Source organism: Elgaria multicarinata, chromosome 5 (genome assembly GCF_023053635.1).
Source record: "Elgaria multicarinata webbii isolate HBS135686 ecotype San Diego chromosome 5, rElgMul1.1.pri, whole genome shotgun sequence".
NCBI lineage: Eukaryota > Metazoa > Chordata > Lepidosauria > Squamata > Anguidae > Elgaria > Elgaria multicarinata.
In genome coordinates, this window is record NC_086175.1 from 71,093,267 (window position 1) to 71,111,880 (window position 18,614).

Consider the following 18,614-nt stretch of genomic DNA (forward strand, 5'->3'; position numbering starts at 1 on the left):
AGAATGTTGAAAAGCCCATGCCCTGAAATTTGGTAGCTAACTGCACATCTTCTATTGCATCAAGTAACCTGAAAACCGAACGAAAGAAACTAGAGCTTTCCAAACGCACTTTAGATGCTTTCGGTAAAGTAATTCATATGGCAGCTGTTCAAAAATGTGATGTGAAAAAAGTAATTGAGTATCTTCTAACTACTGTGCCATTCTCTCTTGCACAGATTGGTGGATCAATGAATAAAACAGGAAAAAGTAAGTAACAGCATTTAGACAAGGAGCATGATATAACTACAGGTCAACCTCACATAGATGTGGCTGTATATGATGCAATGTTCGTGTTGCACACTTTGAAGTTCCTGGAAACTTACAGAGCTCTTGCACATAAATTACTGGAGCACATTACTACTAGTACACCAGCTAAGGAAGTGCACCTGGTGTTTGACACTTACAGCTATCAAAGTATAAAAAAAATGTGAACATGAATGGCGAACAACTGTACCAACTAGTGACATCAAAGTAACAGGTGCAGATCAGAAGACCCCCAAAAAGGCAGTTGATGCACTTTGGAATGAGCAGTTTAAAATATCCCTTACATCTTTCCTATGCAGTGAGTGGAAAAATCAGAAGTATGCTTCACTTCTGGCGGGCAACATTCTCTTTGTCGGAGCAGAGACTATGTGTTACAAATACACCAGCAAGGATGTCAGTGTTCAGACAGCAGAGGTGCCTGATCTTGCTTGCCATCATCAAGGGGCAGACACAAGGATTATTTGGCACATCCAACATACATCACCTGGTAGTGATCAGGCAAAGAATATCCTGGTTAGAGCAAATGAAACTGATGTGTTGGTTTTGTTCATTTACCATCAAAAGCACTTCCTAAACTCTCAGGTTTGGTTTGATTGTGGCATGTCTTCTAACAACAGCAGAAGGACGATCAATGTAAGTTGTATCACAGAGGAGCTTGGACATGATGTGGTAGAGGCTTTGTCTGGCTACCACACTTTTACAGGGTCTGATTTCACAGCCGCATTGGCAAGACAGGGAAAAGTTAAACCCTTTGAAATCATAAAAAAGAATAATGAATTCCAAGAAATTCTCAGCCAGCTAGGAGAGTCATTAACTTTAACCGAAGAAAAGATAGCTGGGTTGAAAAAATTTGTGCTATGTACGGCCACCCTAGATACTCCTCTGTGAGTGAAGCAAGATACAGACTGTTTATGAAGAAAACAACACCTAAGATCCAGTCTAAGGCATTCTCCAACGTTAAAGGGATTGACCCAACGATACTGCCTCCATCTAAACCTGCTTTGATCCAAAAGATTAAAAGAAGCAAATCAGTGTCATGGCTGTGGAAAAGAGCAGATTGTAGAAAACCTGACAACGGCCTTGATCCTGCTGAACATGGCTGGTACTTGGAAAATGGCAAGTACCACATAAAATGGTACGATGGTCGTCCAACACTCCCTGAAAATCTTGAAATGGCCACAGAAGAGGACCGTGAAAAAGAAGACAAGAAAAGTGATTTTGTCAGTGATGGTAGCAGTTCCAATGAAAGTGAAGAGGACATCCGATGAAATTTATTTCTTACCCCTTTTCACAGAACATAGTTTTTATTTTGTAAATTGTAAATTTTTGCTGAAGGTTTTAAAAACATTTGTTAAAAATAATTCAACCTAATAAATTGTCTTTTAAAATATTTCATCATACCCATCCTGTTTAAAATTTTGTAAAGAACATTTGAACATGTTCAACTGTAAAAATCATGGTTGAACATGTTCAAAATGATCTATGCATCAGATTGAGAGATATTTAGGGTGGATGCTTTTGAAATGAAAGCCCTGTATGATAAACTGTACAATCATACAACCCTGAGAAAGTGTCGTGTAACGAGATATCACTCATAATTCCGTAAGTGTTGGGGTAAACCCCATGTTATTATACATTTTCTTAATCCTCATTAAAAAATGCAACTTTTTTGTTATTGAGTATTCTTTCAAAAGTCATATAGTTTTTGAGTAAATCAAGGTTAAACGTCACACATAACCAATGTGAACACTAATTTTATACGTTTAAATGAAAGTATCTCCAAAACTAATGGAGTTAAGAAAAATGTGTAATTACAAAAAGTATTTGTCATTAAATTTGAAACATTTCGGGGGGGGGGGAAATAATCTCTGTAGCATAAACGGGTGAGAAGTTATGCATATTTAAATGTGGCAAGTACATGATAGCGTGGCAGCCATGTTGATGATGTCATCACGCAGCCCCCCACCACTGGAATTTTGTAAGACTCACTTTTCTGAGACATTTATATCATGTATAAACAAAAAATATTCACTAAGCTTTTGCACTCGCTGGGGTAAATAAATCCTGTTCTGGCTCTTGGACTAATAGCCCCCACGGTCACAATTCTTGAATGAGCTTCAAGGTGGAATTCAGAAAACTTCAATGAGCTTGAATTTTGCTGATTCACACATCCTCAGGCACATGATGTTGGGCCTAGCTAACAAGCTCAGTGCTGCTTTCTGCTTACACGTTGATTTCCAACAACTGCAGAGAGCTAATATGTTTGTTTTTACGCATACTTTGGGCTTCCATAAGAATTCTTTCTCATGCACCATATAGCTCATTATGGGCTCAAGCAATCCTGTTCTCCTCTTTTTGAATAGCATATCTGCCCTGTGCATGGGACAAGAGCCCACATTTTGCAGCCGTTCACCTGCAATTGAATTTGAAACCGAGTCTCCCCTGTTTAAGTCCTATTGCAGTAAATGAACTGCAACACGGCAAACTTTCCTCAGATATCACCCCACCCCACCTTAATATAACATTGCTTTGACAAATATCATTTAATGCAGAGCATTAACACTGTAAATGCTAGTCTGGCATATAATGAGTTGCCATGTAATGTGGAAGCCGTGGTAGTATGGTAGATTTACGTACGCTTGGGAACAAAGACACAGCTTTTCGATCAGACTAATGGCTTGGAAGTGGCGTCAGTAAGAATGCTGGTAATCACGTTTGACGGCTTGAATTGATGGCTGATGGCTTGTAAAGGGCAATGCACTGGAGTGATATCAGGGAGCTTTTAATAATGCTTGGCAAATGATCGGGCTGCACAGTCAATCATTGTGAAGGTGCCAATATTCTTTCACCCCCACCCCCACCCCTGCTAGGGAGGCATAGGAGCAGGTTGCCAAAAGAATATTTCAGATCCCAATGTTGGCCTTGAGTAATTGTTGAACGTTTTCTTTCCTGAGGACCATAATGCCTAGTTCATTTGTTTGACCCCTTTTGGTTTGTTTTAATAGACGTAGACCTCTGGAATGCAGTGTCGTTCGGAGTTCATATTACATGGACTAATCTAGTAAGAATATTTGGAAGTAGCAGGACTGAATCTTTAAAAATAGGGTCTGGCCTAAATGATATCCCAATTATTTCCTTAGCTGTTCCAACTTGCTGAGTGGGTCAAAGATAACAGCTGATTTGGGGACATTATACCCATCTTTAGTCTGGTGCAATTTAATCTTTCTGTTAATCTCTTTTGTAGAGGTCACCTCTTTCCAGCCCTACACCTCTATTGAAGTCCTTGTAATATTTAAAGAACAAGTATGTTAAAGAATAACATACTTTTCAACACATAGCCAGAATATACACACGTGTACCTAATACTTTTTAAAAGTATCCTTTAAACCTTTTTTTTCCATTCTCCTCCCTCTGCTTTTCCTTAATTGTTCACTATCAATCCTTGTTTCATTTACAGTGCAATCCTATGCACATCTATTTGGGATGTTGTATGGAGCTCAGTCAGACTCACTTCCAGCTAAGCATGTACAGGACTACAGCCTTAAGTATGTATAGGATTGCAGCTTCACAAATACCCAAACTATTTAGTTGTTCTGTGTATTAGAAATTCTGAATTAACAGATCAGCAAATGAGGCTGAGTATTTCCTTGCATGGTCCCCATTTTCATTAAAGGATTTCAGATAGCTGAACTTTGCTTCCACAGCTGCCTGTGTGTTAACAGTTTTGCCCATACTTAAAGCTCAATTCATGTATAATATATTGCATGCATATTTTATCACACACGGGGACTTTGCATTATTTATCATATGCACTGAAACATTAAGGATGCAGACATGCATACAGGGGATGCTTTCTTACATAAATGCCCTTCTTAAGCGTGTAAAATGTTGACACTGCTAACATCACTGCCTTTCTTCGCAGGCAAGTCTAATTCCCTCTTCCATGGACTTCTTTTAAATGCTGCAGCTGTCACTGGATTTTAATTACATTGCCAAAGTTAGAAGGCAAAACTTCTTTGGGGGAAAAAAAGGCAATCCTAAAAATGCTATTGCATATTTTATGCATGAACTTATGGCCATTTTATTGCATATTATTGGGGGAGTGGGCTTGCAGTACAAAGCTGCATCTTGACCCATGTGTATTCAGCAAACTGTGCCAACAGAAGCTGAGCTCCATCACATTACCGATTTTTCACACACTTGCCATTCCTGGTATGTGGATTTGCAGTCATCCCTGTCCTGCACTCATCTTGCCCCTTCCCCCCTTGTTGTGTTTTATTTTGGTGTGGGGGAAAGTCTGGATTATTTTCCCCTCTTGTTTTTTCCTTCATTGGGGTTGTGTGCTAATGGAGTCTTGACGATGAAAGGGGGGACGGGGCAGTTCTCCGCCTCCATCCAGGTCGGCATAGCGACTTGTTAGTCGGTTGAATGGACTTTTTAGTGCTCCAACCGCCCGCCCCCCCTCATTGCAGGGGGTGGGAGGTGGGGTAGGGGTGTGTGTACATCAATGAATGCTGGTGGCTCTGATGTCAGTGGGGCAGTGAAACCACTCTGACTTTCAGTTCAGAACCAGTCAGAACATTAAAGGAGCTATCCATGCCTTGGATAGGTGCTTTAGAGTTCTGACTGGTTCTGACTGAAACCTGGAGCAGATTCACAGCCCCACTGACATCAGAGCCACCAGCATTCACTGGTATACACCCAGCATGAGTATGTAGTTATACCACCAGCTTCAAGTATTATTCATTATCTGCCGTGCATAGCACCAAGGAGGTTTCTTTTTTATGACATGCAAGCAATTTGAGAGGCTTTTTCAAATGAGGAAAAATGGGCCCTAAACCTCCCCCTTCCCCCATCAGTCTCTTTAACTAACATCAGTTGCTTCATTACCTCAGTGGTTACCAGCAAAGTGATCCAAAGAGCTAAGAAATCAGTGAATTTAAAATGCATGGGGTTATGAAGCTGTGGCAACTCTAATTACTGAAACGTGGTATTGATTATATGTAGTTACTTACAATAAGGCATCTGTAGCGATGTGTGCATTAGGCTATGATTTATCCTAATCAGCTGTACTAGTCCTTGTAGGACTTGCATATGAAGTAATGTTGATTTGCTGACCCATGCAGGCTAATGCTTAATGGTGTTATCCTCTTAAGTGTTGCTATCCAGGAGACATGCTGTCTTTCTCTTGCATAACAAGAAACATAATATGAATGTATTTTGCACACATACTTTGCTTCTGGGTGGGGGGGAATGCATGAGTTTCCCCAATATCAGTCCATGGGACTGGGGGAATTAACCCATGGGTTTATCTGTAATGTGGAGGCTGTTGACTCCGATGTCAGTGGGGCTATAAACCTTGTCTGGCTTTCTGACAGAACTCTAAAGGAGCTATCCAAAGTGCTGAACCCATTTGGGGGGATGGTGCTCAGCAACTTGGAGAGCTCCTTTAGCGTTCTGACAGGTTTTGACTGAAACCCAGAAAGGATTCAGTGCCCCACTGACATTGGAGCCACCAGCCTCCACTGGCAGTCGCCATTAGGACAGCTATTTATAATCTTCTTTATAAAGAAATAATTGGTCAAAAATCCCTGAAAGAGTCCAGTTTAATCCTTCAGGCAGCTTCCATGGTGAACCCTGTTTAACCTTCTTAAAACTGGTGATATTAAAACTCAGCAGCTTTCTTTGTATTGGGAATAAGAAAGGCATTGGCTAGATTGATGTGAACAGGTCTGGATAATCTACAATTACACTCATGATGGTGGTGGGAGTTATAGTGTATAGGCTGCAAAACTGGCAACTTGAAGCAGGCAGGCAGATGGCTGAAGAATGCAAAGCCACAGTCTGAAGAAAGCAGGTTCATCACAGATGCAGAGGAAACTGAGGCAGATTAAGGTACATATATATTTGTTCTTAAACATATCTAATTTCATAGGTCTAACACAGGGTTTTAGCACTGCAGCACTGTGGGAGTGGCTGCGGCATGTGCGTGTCCTCATGGCCAGAGTCCAAAGATGTCAAGGCAATCTCTTCTGGATACAGGGGAGCCAATCCCTTGGATCTGTGGAAGGAAATAGGTCCTGGCAAGGTGGAAACCTCATGATGCCCATGCTATTGTGAGTTATTGGAGTTACAATGCATATGTGATGATTCCCCAGTGAAAAAAGGTATTGCGTGAAAATTTGTTAAGGGCACAATCGTATGTATGTTTAGACAACAAAATAATAATAATAATAATAATAATAATAATAATAATAATAATAATAATAATATAATCTGACAACACCTGGCATTCCTCAGCCAGCAAGGGAAATTCTGAGAGTTGTATGATTTTTGCTGTCTGAACTTGTGTTGGACTGCTCCCTTAAGTGTTAAAGATTTCACCGCACTACACTACTTTCAGAATTTAGTCTCCAGAGCAGAACAACATCGTTTGGTTTGGTGTTGAGCCTAGCCTATGTATGGCAGAATAGACAATCCCCTTTTGTCTTTTGCAACTGTATGACATGAGGACAGTGCTGGTAGGTAAGAAAAAGGACCTAAGAAATATAGTTCAATTTCCTGTGTTAACAATGAGTTAACAATGACAGTGCTGCCATCATGGGTTGGCAAGGCTGAACACCTGCCAAGGCTCACACCTCTGCAGAGGCCCCACTGCCAAGAGCTCCCTTCCTCCGGCTGCTTGTCCCTATTGTCCCTTGCTCCTTCCCTTCTGGCTCAGAGAGGGTGGCAGCAAGGAGGAGGAGAAGGAGCGTCTGCCACCTGCTTGCTACTCACTGGCCATTTTTCACCTTGGCAAGCAAGCAGGGCAAGCCGGAGAGACAACAGGAGCAACTGGTGACAATTGCAGGAAGAAGGAGGTGGGCCCATACTGAAAGAGAGGGAGCAACGATGCTGCCTTTCCCAAAGGCCCTCCAAACCCTGGAACCAACAGTGCATGGAGAGAACCTGCAGGTGCAGCCTCTTCTTTCACACAATGAGAGAAACAGCACCCTGTTTGGTTTTCTTCTGCCACACATCACTTAAAATCACAAGTATGTGTCATTGCCCTAGGTCTGGAGGCTTAGCATCTCCCCAAAGAACACCTGAGCCCAATGAGATCCTGGTCACCCCACTTTAGGGAGGACCCTCAGGAACCCCCTGATGCATTCCCCACACCGAAGAACTTGGCCTTCCCATAAACCTCAGCCTTCAAGAATGGCTCTTCCAAAGACAACCAGGTCCCTCTGCTGCATAGGAGCTCAAAGCTACAGAAATGAACATGGGCCCTTTAAAATTTCAGTCAGTACCTAGTGAGAGGTGGAGCTTCTGAGCAGCCTACTTCAGCCCTCAGTTGCTTAGTCCCTTGCTGTAACAACAGCTCCTCCCAGGAGGAACTGCCCAGCCTTGCAAGTCCTTCAGAATGCTGTCCAAGGTGCTGTCAGTTTCTTTTCTTGTTTATGCAATGTAAGTGCTACCTGAATGTGATCCTTGCTTTGTCAGTCATAACTTCCTTCTACCAGGGCCCACTCAGGTGCCCAAGTGACTGGTTGCTTCCCTCCCCACCTGGGCCACACCTTAGCCAGGACAGTCCCTCAATCTGGAAAGGAGTTGGCAAATGTTAGGAAGTGTGTAGCACCTACTTCTGCATGTGCGGTGGCAATGCAAATAGCTATCTTAATATCCTGACCTAACTATCAGTACTGCAAATACTGCTTCTACTAGGACAATCAGGGCTATCCAGCTTGCACTGTTGTAATTTTCTTGTGCCCCCACTAGCAGGATTGAGATCCTGCCAAGCAGGGAGATTGTTAGAATCCGAGAATGACCTCAAACCCTTTCCTACCCAGAAATGCCCCTGGAATGATGGCACTACTGCATAAGATACTTTTTCCAGCACCAGTATAGCAGCACCAATGGCTGTCGCTGTCCTGGAACAGAGAGTTGGAGCAAGCTCCCAGCACTAGAGCATAGGATATTGTGTCTCTAAATTAAATTCATTTTTATAGTTTGAAAAGTTGTTTATTAATTTAAATAACCTTTTTGTTCACTCCCTTTTCTAAGGTAACAACTAGGACAGTTAATAAATGTATGTATGAAAGCAATACTACAAAGATGCCACACAGTACCGGGGTCAGAATCAGCAGCATAAAATTTGCCTTTGCTAGCAAGTTTTTTCTCCCTATATCAGGGACGGGCAGCATCTGGCCCCAGGGACCCTTGCAGCCCTTAGCTCAATTTCAAAACCCTTCTGGAATTTATCAGTTCAGATCTCTGACAAGAGTGATCTGTCCCTTTGCTGGCAGCCCACTGGGGAAAAGAGGGGCGAGAGGGTTGGGTGTCAGAGACAGAGAAAATGGGGCAGCAGAAAGGGAGTGGCTTTTGGGCCTGGCTCCACCTGGTAACAACATGCAGCTCCTAAGAGATTCTACCAAGGCAATGTGGCCCTGGACTGTAAAGGGTTTCCCCACTCCATAGTGAGATTTCAGTGCTGCATTTCCCCCCAGAGTCCCATCATGCTGCCATCTTTTTAGAAAGATCTCTGTCAAAGCAGCTGGGTATTCAAAATATCCTGTGCATCCAGGAGAGGAAAACTCTACAGACCTTGCTAGCAAAGACCATCTTGAAAGCTGGAAGCGACAGGTACAGCTGATAAGGGTTTGTGTGGGTGTTAACGGTTTGGCATCTGGTTAAAGGAGCCATCTGTTCTCCTAATTTATATCAACCTAATTTAGACTGTAATAACATAAACCATGAGCTAAGTGGAAATCAAATATGATGCTTTTAAGCCTTCTGGAGACTAACCTCACCCATATTCAGAGAAAAACAGTGTGACTGCCGTGGCAGAAAAGCTCGGAGTCCGGTAAAATGTACTTAATGTTACACTCTAAAAATATTCTGTTTTTGCTAATTTTGCTGGACAATGTTCAAATGCTATTATTATTATTATTATTATTATTATTATTATTATTATTATTATTGTATAAGAGGGTACATAGCCAGACTTCTTCTAACTTTATTACTATGTCCTGTAAATTTTTATTTTAATCTTTACTATTATACAAGTGAATGGATAGTACTGAAAAAGTTGCATATGATAACATTCGTTATTACTAATTACTCTGGCTACTGGGTAGCCACACTAAGGGAACACTTGGCAATGTTAAAGCTAAAGTTAAATGATGTCATTAAAAAAGTTCATAAGAACCCTGCCAAGGAAAAGAAAGAAAGAATAAGCCCCCACCCCCTTAGTCAAGAAAGATAGTGTTGAAAGCAGTGGGGTAGTTAGATAATTTTAGACTGTGGACTTAATTGTCTTACAGAAGTGGTGGAGCTCCTGTTCTGTTGGCAGTGAGTATCACTTCACTTGCTTCAATATGTGGTGAATCAGCTTTGTTGCATTTTGGGGCCCTCCTGCTCATTCTGCTCAGAATTGCCCCCAAATTGCCTCCAAAATCCTGCCCTGATGGCACTCATTAGGTGAAAGTTAGTAGGGCTCCTGCTAATTCTGCTTTAACAACCTCTGTTTTTCTCTCAAACTCTCAACAGTTCAGTATTTTGTTGGCCAAATATTATCAATAGTCCATCAAGCACATGCCTCAGTATAATTCATCACTCAAACACATTCTGACTATCCAATAAGCTTTGGACTCCCCCTTTTAGCCACAGTCTCGATATCACGTTTGAATCCCACCCCTCAGGTTCAAAAGAGAGGGGACGCCAGTGAAGCTCACCTGACTTGAGCCAGGATACAGGCTATCAGAACTCATGCTTAGAACAGCTTATCCAGCTGACAAACGGCGGGGGAGCTCTGCAGAAGCAAAGGAGAGAAGACCAAAACTCTTCCAGGCTTACTTCAGATTGGGACTGGCAATTACAATCAAAACTCTCAGGAAAAAAGTTCTGAGTACTCTAAAGGCAAGTCCTATGCAGATTTAGATAGAAAAAGGCCTGCAATTCCCATCATGCCCCAGCAGTGTGGCCGAGGGACATGGTGGAAGTTTTAGGCCTTTCTCTATCTAAATATGCATAAGATTGCACCCTACTTGTACTTGCAATTGCTTCTTTCACCATGAGTCCCACAGCCTATGAGCCCCCAAGCCCTCTGACCTGGAACAACAATTGCTGGGTTGGGCAGCAACTGCTATAGCGGTGGCTCCCTTCCCAACTGTCTCTCTTACCTGCCTTTCTCTGCTTTAGGGATGTCCTGATTTTTGTAAAACCCATTCTGTCTCTGTTTCATGGGTTGTCAGGTGTCTTGCATTTCATTGTCTGGTTATTGATGAATTTTCCAATTTCCTGACTTTGCACAAATTCTCACTTGTGAAAATGCGTCTCTCCCCCAAAATGCACAAATTCTCCCAAATATATATGTTCATGGTAGTTTATTCTATGGGGGAAATGTACACTTTCAGTATTTTTGTACAATTAGCCTTTGTGTAAAATTCCAGAAAGTAAAAACACACACACACACAGTCTGGAAGTCCACAGGATCCCTGTGACTTGGGAAAAACAGGTCTGCTTTGGAATCTGCAAATTGGACTCATAGAAATCGGAACTCATTTGATTCTGGTCCATGTTCCCCCAACATACCTCGTCTTCTGCTCCGTTGGCTGTGCTAGTGGCTGTTGAGAGCGGGAGGTCTTCTCCCCTTCTCCTTCCTTTCTCTCAATCTCTTTTCATTCTCCCTTTATCCCTAAACTGTGGGTGAGATAAGGAAAAAAGTAGTGCTTCTCTAGATCAAGTTAAATCTGATCCGGGGAAGAACCCAGGGCCATAACATTATCCCCAGATTCTTATAAAAACAAGGCATATCTAAACAGTGTTGTTTGGAATGTATTATTTTGTACAGCTGGCGGTTGGATAGTTTTGCCATCTTCTCTTCATGCTTACAAATAGCAAAGAGGCAAATAAACTTATTTATCTGGGGCGGAGAGGGCGAGTGTAGCTTTTCTTTTTTAAAATCTTTTTTAGTCTGTGATGTAGACAAGTTAAGAAATGGATTTTGTTATTGCAAATCAAGAGTGATTAGGTGAAATTTGCTTGGGGAATAAAACACTTCCAAGATAAACAGGATAATAAATACCTTTTCCATCCATGTGGCTTTCTAAATACTTTTTGAAGTACAGCACCCAGAATATTCAACACTTGGGTTTTGTCATACTTGACAAGCTGTCGGTTTTAATGAAAATGCTCTCCATCAGAAATTATATAGGTTTCCCCCTTCTATTTTTTCCATCATCTTTTCTGTCTCTTGCATTTTATGTGTTCAAGGACCTGGTTGTTCAAGCATTATGTAATGTATAGTATCTATTAAGAAAAATAAGGAAAGATGCAAGCTTTTAAAGCTGCAACCATAATTACTAGTTTATGTACAAAATTTTACCTTTTTTTTTTTTTTTGGCAATGAATTTTCCTTATGTAAAGGCTCCCCCTCCCCTTTTAATGTTTTGTCTTCTGCATCCTTAGTTATAAGGAATTCTACATACCCAGTTCCACAATATGTCATCATGTTTCTGCCTTGTACTTGGTTAGGCTAAGGCTTTATTATTTTTCTGGTTCCTTCTATCTGTTATTTGGGCACTTTTCCAGGCATGTTTTAGGTACCTGTTAAAAGTCTTACTGTTCACTCAGGCATTTGATCCTATTTGAAACTGCAGCCATTTCCCTCCCTCCTTTAAGATGGCTACTGAAATGATTATAATACCACTGTTTTCTTTGTGATGTTGTTATTTTATTGTGTTTAATATCTGTTGACTGCCACAGGCAGTATGTGGTATACAAATATTTTAAATAGAAAGAATAAAACTCCTGTTTTATTCTGTTCAGCATCCCACCATTTCACCCTCACACAATTCCCTAGAATCCTAGGAGGAGGGATCACTGTAGGAGACGAGATGGATACTGACTGAGGTGAGGTTAAGGGTGGGAGAGTCAATATAAAATCTTGACACTACTTCTATTCACTCTCCTGTCTCAAACTTAGGGGCTTGCTAGACGTGCTGGATAAGCCGGCAGGGAGGAGGGGCGACGGCGTGCTAGAGCTAGCGCGTGCCGTCGCCGGCTTCTACACGCACGACGCGATGGGGCAACGGGAAGCCCCGTAGCGTCGGCCATTTTTTTTAAAAGGGAACATGTGCGCCGGAGAAGGTAAGTCTTCTTTTTTAAACAATAAAGCCCCCCCACTCCCCCTGCCCCTGATTCCCCCCAATGCCCGATGACCCCCTCCCCCCTCGCTCACCCGTCCTCCCCCCATCCCCGATGCCCGGCTTTCCCCCCCCCGTGCCATCCTCGATGCCCGGCTTTCCCCCCCCCACGCCATCCTCGATGCCTTGTCCCTGACTCTCCTTCCCTCACCCCGTCCCCGATGTCCAGCCTTCCCCCCCGCACCATCCTCGATGCCTTGTCCCCGGCTCTCCTTCCCTTGGCTCCATCCCTGATGTCTGGCCTTCCCCCCTCTCCTGCCGGGTACGGCCTTCCCCCCCACCCCTCTCCCCCCCGGGATCCCCCCCGGCCCGAGCGCTGTGCCCAGTCCATGGCTTTTCCCGGCTACTCGCGAATAAGCGAGTAGCCGCAAAAAGCCACGGACCCTGCTAGATGTTCCGCAGCCCCGGCTTACATATTTACATATTTGCAAGTTAATTAAGCCATAGTACAAACCAGTGGAGGCTGGTACCTCTGATGCCAGTGGGGAGTAAATCTGCCCTGGGTTTCAGTCAGAACCAGTCAGCGCTCTAAAAGAGGTAGAAGCACCGTGGATATCTCCTTTAGAGTTCTGACTGAAACCTGGAGCGGATTCACTGCCCCACTGACAAAAGAGCCACCAGCCTTCACTGGTACAACCTTTGTTCATAGTTACAGGCTTAAGAAAAATGTTTTCAACTTGCGAGAAATTTCCATGCTTTCATGTTATAACCTTGCTTTTATCTATGTAAGCCTTTTGAGCAGATTTCAATCTGTGTATGAATGGGGAGGGGCATAGTGGCTCAGACCAGTGGTCCCAACCACCAGCATTCAAAGTCCTGTCTGTACAGAAAACTTTATATCTAGGCTGTGATCAAGAGATCTGTATCCTCCACTTTTGAAGGTTAAATATTATTTTATCAGAACCAGGGTGCATTAGGGTCTATGTGTGGAGTTTAGGGGCAGGGGAAGTAGATACAATCCTACAGCCTCCCACCAGCACACACCTACATTTACTTGTACACAGATTGAATATCTGCACAGGGCTTTTGTTTACAAAGCATCCTTTTGTTCCTTCCTTCTTGAATATTTCCAGAGCTGTTTCATGGATGATGTGTAGGGCAAGGGAACCCAGGTTCAAATCCATATAGAACTCACTGTGTGGCTATGGAACAGTCACTTTTTTTCAGCATAACCTACGTCACAGTTGTTGTGAGAATAACATTGGATAACTACCAACTTTGGAAAAAAGATGGGATATGAATGTCATATACAAAGTTTAACTTAAGTATCCTTGGCCTTTTCCACTTCACATTCTAATTCCAAACTTTTCTTTTCTTTTTCTTTCTTTTCGGGGGTGTAAAATGAGTCTGATACTGTTTTATTATTCATATCATCATATGTAATTATGGATATCAGCCCATGTAATTATGATATATCTCATCCTTGGGTTCAATGCTAACATAAAATAATATGCTTTTGTATTTTTCACTAGCTGACTCACATTTAATGAGTAATTTCATTTCTTGCTTCCATTTTATTTAAAATATCTTCGTGTTATCTAGGCTGATGAATACTGAATTAATTATATGTTTCTCAAGCAACTCCACGGTATAGTGTGCACATTTTTGTGTTTGTTTTAAATTATACTTCTTTAGGAAATGCACTTGAGTTAAAAATAGGTAGTGACACACTGATCATTTAAATTTTAAAAAGCACAATCTTTGGTAACCGAGTGTAACCTTGGTGTTAGAAATTGTGCAATTCTTCAGTGTAGGAGAATTATAAAGCTTTTTCAGATTTATAAAGCTCTTCATATTCTTATGTCTTTCAGGATCTAGATTTCTCATCACATCCAGGGGAGCCTTGTATATTATAGATGTACAGAATGAAGATGGATTGTATAATTACCGATGTATCACACGGCACAGATACACTGGAGAAACACGACAGAGCAACAGTGCTAGACTTTTTGTATCAGGTATGAAATTATTCTTTCTTAAATACAAGTGTTTATACTGTTGTTTTTATGTCTCTGATGGTTTTTAAATTTTGTATACTTTTAATGTTTACTATTTTTAGCTTTTGTGAACCACCCAGAGAGCTTCGGCTGTGGGGCAGTATATAAATGTAATTAATTAAATTAAATTAAAATTAAGTGCTTCTGTCTAGGCTGGAACTAGCCTTTTAGAAGTCACTTCACTTACATTTATTATAACTGAATAGTGTTTAGTATATTTGTTCAGCTGTAGGTAGACATCCTTAGAGACACCAATCTGTTTAACAATTGCTGTAATGCACATCACTTGCTAAGGGCATCCATAAATATGTCACACATTAGAGGAAGTGTTGGCTATCAACCCTATGGCAAAGGGGAAATGGGAGTGTTGGTTAAAAAAAAAGCAGTAAAGTGAATTTCTAAAAAGGCCTTTAAAAGTGTGATATACTTGTACAGGGGGTCTCTGACTACACTGAGATGATTGCATGCTACTTGGAAAAAAGAGCATGCACATCCAGAAAGTGCTATTCATGATGTTACACATGGAGAAAATCCACTGAGTCGTGAACTCCGCATTCCTACAAATCAGAATTGTACTAATGACCTGTTGCAGTCTAACATGCCCTGGGACAAGGTGGTGTGATTTCACATTTTTTCTTGAAAGAGAGTGTGCTATAGCTTTCCCCAAACTGGTGCCCTCCAGATGTGTTGGACTACAAATTCTATCATCCCCTGCCAGTGTGACCAATGGCCATGCCGTTGTAATCCAGTACATCTAGGGGGGAGCAGTTTGGATGAGGCTGGGCGAGATCAAGATATCCCTCTATGAATTTGAGCATCTGGAGTCAATTGAACCACTGTGTTTCAGAAGCCAAATCCATTTGTTTTGTTTGTTTGTTTAAAAACTTGCATTAAAATTTTTTTAAAAAAGAAATGGAAAATGGCTTACAATGGTTAAAAAAATACAGTAAAAACAAATACATAATATACATGAAATAACCATCTAAAGATACCAACTTTGCTTGTTGCTATCTTAAGAACATAAGAAGAGACATGCAGGATCAGACCAAGGGTCCATCTAGTCCAGCACCCTGTTTGTACAGTGGCCAACCAGCTGTCAACGAGGAACCCACAAGCAGGACACAGGTGCAACAGCAACTGGTGAATATAGATTTACCACCTCTGATACTGGAGGTAGCACATAGCCATCTTAATGCAGTTATGGCTTTAAAGAAACATTCTTTAAAAAAGTGAAACCTATTTGATTGCAAGGTAAAACATCTGAGATAGCTATTATACTTTGTTGCCCCCAAGAAGTAAAAACTGGGTATAAATAGTATAATTCTAAATGTATACTATAATACTCATCTATTGCTGATTTTTACCATTTGGTTTTCTGTTTATTTTTTATGTTATGGGCTGCTCTTATTGCTTTTTGGTCTTAGTACTCAGCCAATATTTGAGGTCATCAGGAACATACCTATGTCTTGTCTCTGACATCATGCTTGATTTTGGAAGCGTTATTATTTATTATAGAATTTATTATGGATTAGTAGTAGATAAAGATATTATAGGATTGTTCTAATACTGATTACCCAGATGGTGTTTGGATACAACTCTTATCATCCCCAGCCAGCTTGATCAATGTTGGAGATTATGGGAGATGTAGTACTCTGGCATCTAGTAACCCAGGGTTGGGAGCCACTGTCCTTAGGTAATGTATCAAATAGGTACCAATGAACACCTGAAGAATGCACTTGGATTCTTGGATTTGAGTAACTTATTCTCACAGCTACAATCGTGCAAGAACATTAATTCTCTGTATTGTGCAAGCATTTTCTTGTGTTTCTCAACAATAAAGCAGATTCTGTTATTTTCTCTGCTGTCCTCTTAATCTAAGAACAATTGCCTTTTCAGATAAGCTCCAGATGTGGAAGAAGCTCACTACCCTTGACTCCCTACCCTTGACTATTTAGATAATAAAGCATTTATTATCTAAGTTTTTATTTCTTCTATGTAATTTTTCTGGCATTAAGTATCATAACCTTATAACCAAGTTCATGTGTAATTTTCATGTAATTAGTTATCTAACTGATCCATTAACCAAACATGGCAGCCCTAAGGTAGACCTATATTCCTTTCTAGACCCAGCAAACTCGGCTCCATCTATTCTGGATGGGTTTGAACACCGTAAAGCCATGGCAGGACAGCGAGTGGAGCTGCCTTGCAAAGCATCTGGTCACCCAGCACCAAAGTACCGCTGGCTGAAGGACAATGTTCCCTGGGAGCCGGACAGCAGGTTCCGGCCCACAGTGACAGGCCTGCTGATCGAAAACACACGCCCATCAGACTCAGGCAACTATGTGTGTGAAGTGTGGAACAATTACGGTACAGCTGAAGTGATAGGCCGCTTGCACGTCAAACGTAAGTGGATCATAGAATGTTGGGATATATCACATAGGAACTTGTTGTGGATGCAATCATGTCAAATGCACGGGGCAGGCATGTGGAATGTTGGTCTCATTGAGTAGGAAAACCATGGAAACAAGTGGGAACATGGGTATCCTCCAGTGCAATCTTAGGCAAGTTTACTCAGAAATGCCACCCACTGAGTTCAATGGGAGCTCTTCCCAGATAAGTGTGTATAGTAGATCTGTCAAACCTTTCAGCCCACAGGCTGAATTCAATTTCAGAAAGTTCTCTGTGGTGGGGCGGGCTCATTTGAGTTGTGAATGGGGCCAAAGGCAGAAAGGGTGGGACCAAAATACCAAAAATTCCAGCACAGTAAGCTTAAAGGTCTCTCTGCCAGTAACTACCCAGAGAGCTTCAGCTATTGGGTGGTATAAAATGCAATAAATAAATAAATAAATCCTTAGGAGAAGCATTTAATTTTTTTAGAATGGGGGAAATTGCATAAAACCTGGGAAACCAGCAAATGATTGGCTGAGGGGAGAGGTGGTGGAGCCAAGGGAAGCTGTTGTGGCTAGCTGGGGAAATCCAGAGGGCTGGATTGGAATGCCAGGAGGGCCAGATTGGGCCCCTGGGCCTGAGGTTCCCCACCCTAGTGTATAGGATTGTAGCTTAATATAATTGTTTTATTCCCACATTGAAATCAAGAACAAAGGAGAAGGTTAAACCTGGAGAAAATAAGTACAGTTCTTTTTTACACCAGAGTCAGCGGGAAATTGCTGTTTTATCCTTGTATGATCCCCCCATTCTTTATTTAAATGGTGTTCCTCTGATCCAATTGTCTGTTGTTGGTGGCACTGCTGACAATGACCCAGAATAAGAGTCACTTCACACTTTATGATATAATCATATTTTTGGCAACTACCCCACTGTTGAACTATAGATTGTGTTTTCAATGCATGAACAGCAGAGAGAAACATATCTAAATGTTTGGGGACATGCTCCAGGAGGCTGTAGCATGGGGCAGACATGTTTTTACTGTGCAATTCTTTTTCAAAGTCACTGCCAACAAAGGTGACAGTTCTCCACTGAGTAATATGCAGGCATTGTTTGCCTTATGCAATTAGAATCATGCAAAGGAAAAGTGGGTGCTCCCTCATCAGTCCTACCTCACCCTACATGCTGGAAATAAAAGGAAAATGGAAATGATATGGAGGGCAGATGTCTGCAGCAGAGCCTGCTGTACTTGTGATTCAGCCTGCTGAACAATTTGGAAACCTGCATGATCAGGGTTGTAATTTGCATAGAGAACCTATGAACGCAATTGGCTGAGTGCATGAGTACAAGGTACATGAGAATAATGGGGCTGGTAACAGGAGTGGTGGAGGTAGCTAGGGATATGTGAATGAGCAATATTTGAGATCGCTAGGATTGTCCAAGCATTGTCTCACTGCTCGTATTGTGCCGGATTCCCATTTGCCTTTGCGATTCTTGCTTCCTTTGCAGTGATTGAATGGGAGATTTGCACAGATCTCTCAAAATTTGCACAAATTTTCTGAAATTTGTGCAAATTTCCTTCATAGACTAAAGTAGGACTAATTCAGCCCATTGTGGAAATTTGTGCAAATTAGGAGATTTGCCAAACTGAACTGGGAATCGGGAATGTGTTTGATCATTTGCAAATATTGTTGGTGCACATATGCTTGCACTTACATTCAGGGCCCTGAACGGGGTATGCCTG

General features: G+C 41.7%; 1 protein-coding gene across 3 annotated transcripts in view; it reads left to right on the top strand.

The window, feature by feature from the left end:
* Positions 1-18,614, top strand: part of DSCAM (DS cell adhesion molecule) — a 365,261-nt gene that overhangs the window by 163,893 nt on the left and 182,754 nt on the right. For all 3 annotated transcript variants that reach the window (XM_063127558.1, XM_063127556.1, XM_063127559.1), the window contains 2 exons: positions 14,300-14,446; positions 16,610-16,888. In XM_063127558.1, the coding sequence (XP_062983628.1) occupies positions 14,300-14,446; positions 16,610-16,888 (426 nt within the window). The remainder of the gene's footprint in view (positions 1-14,299; positions 14,447-16,609; positions 16,889-18,614) is intronic.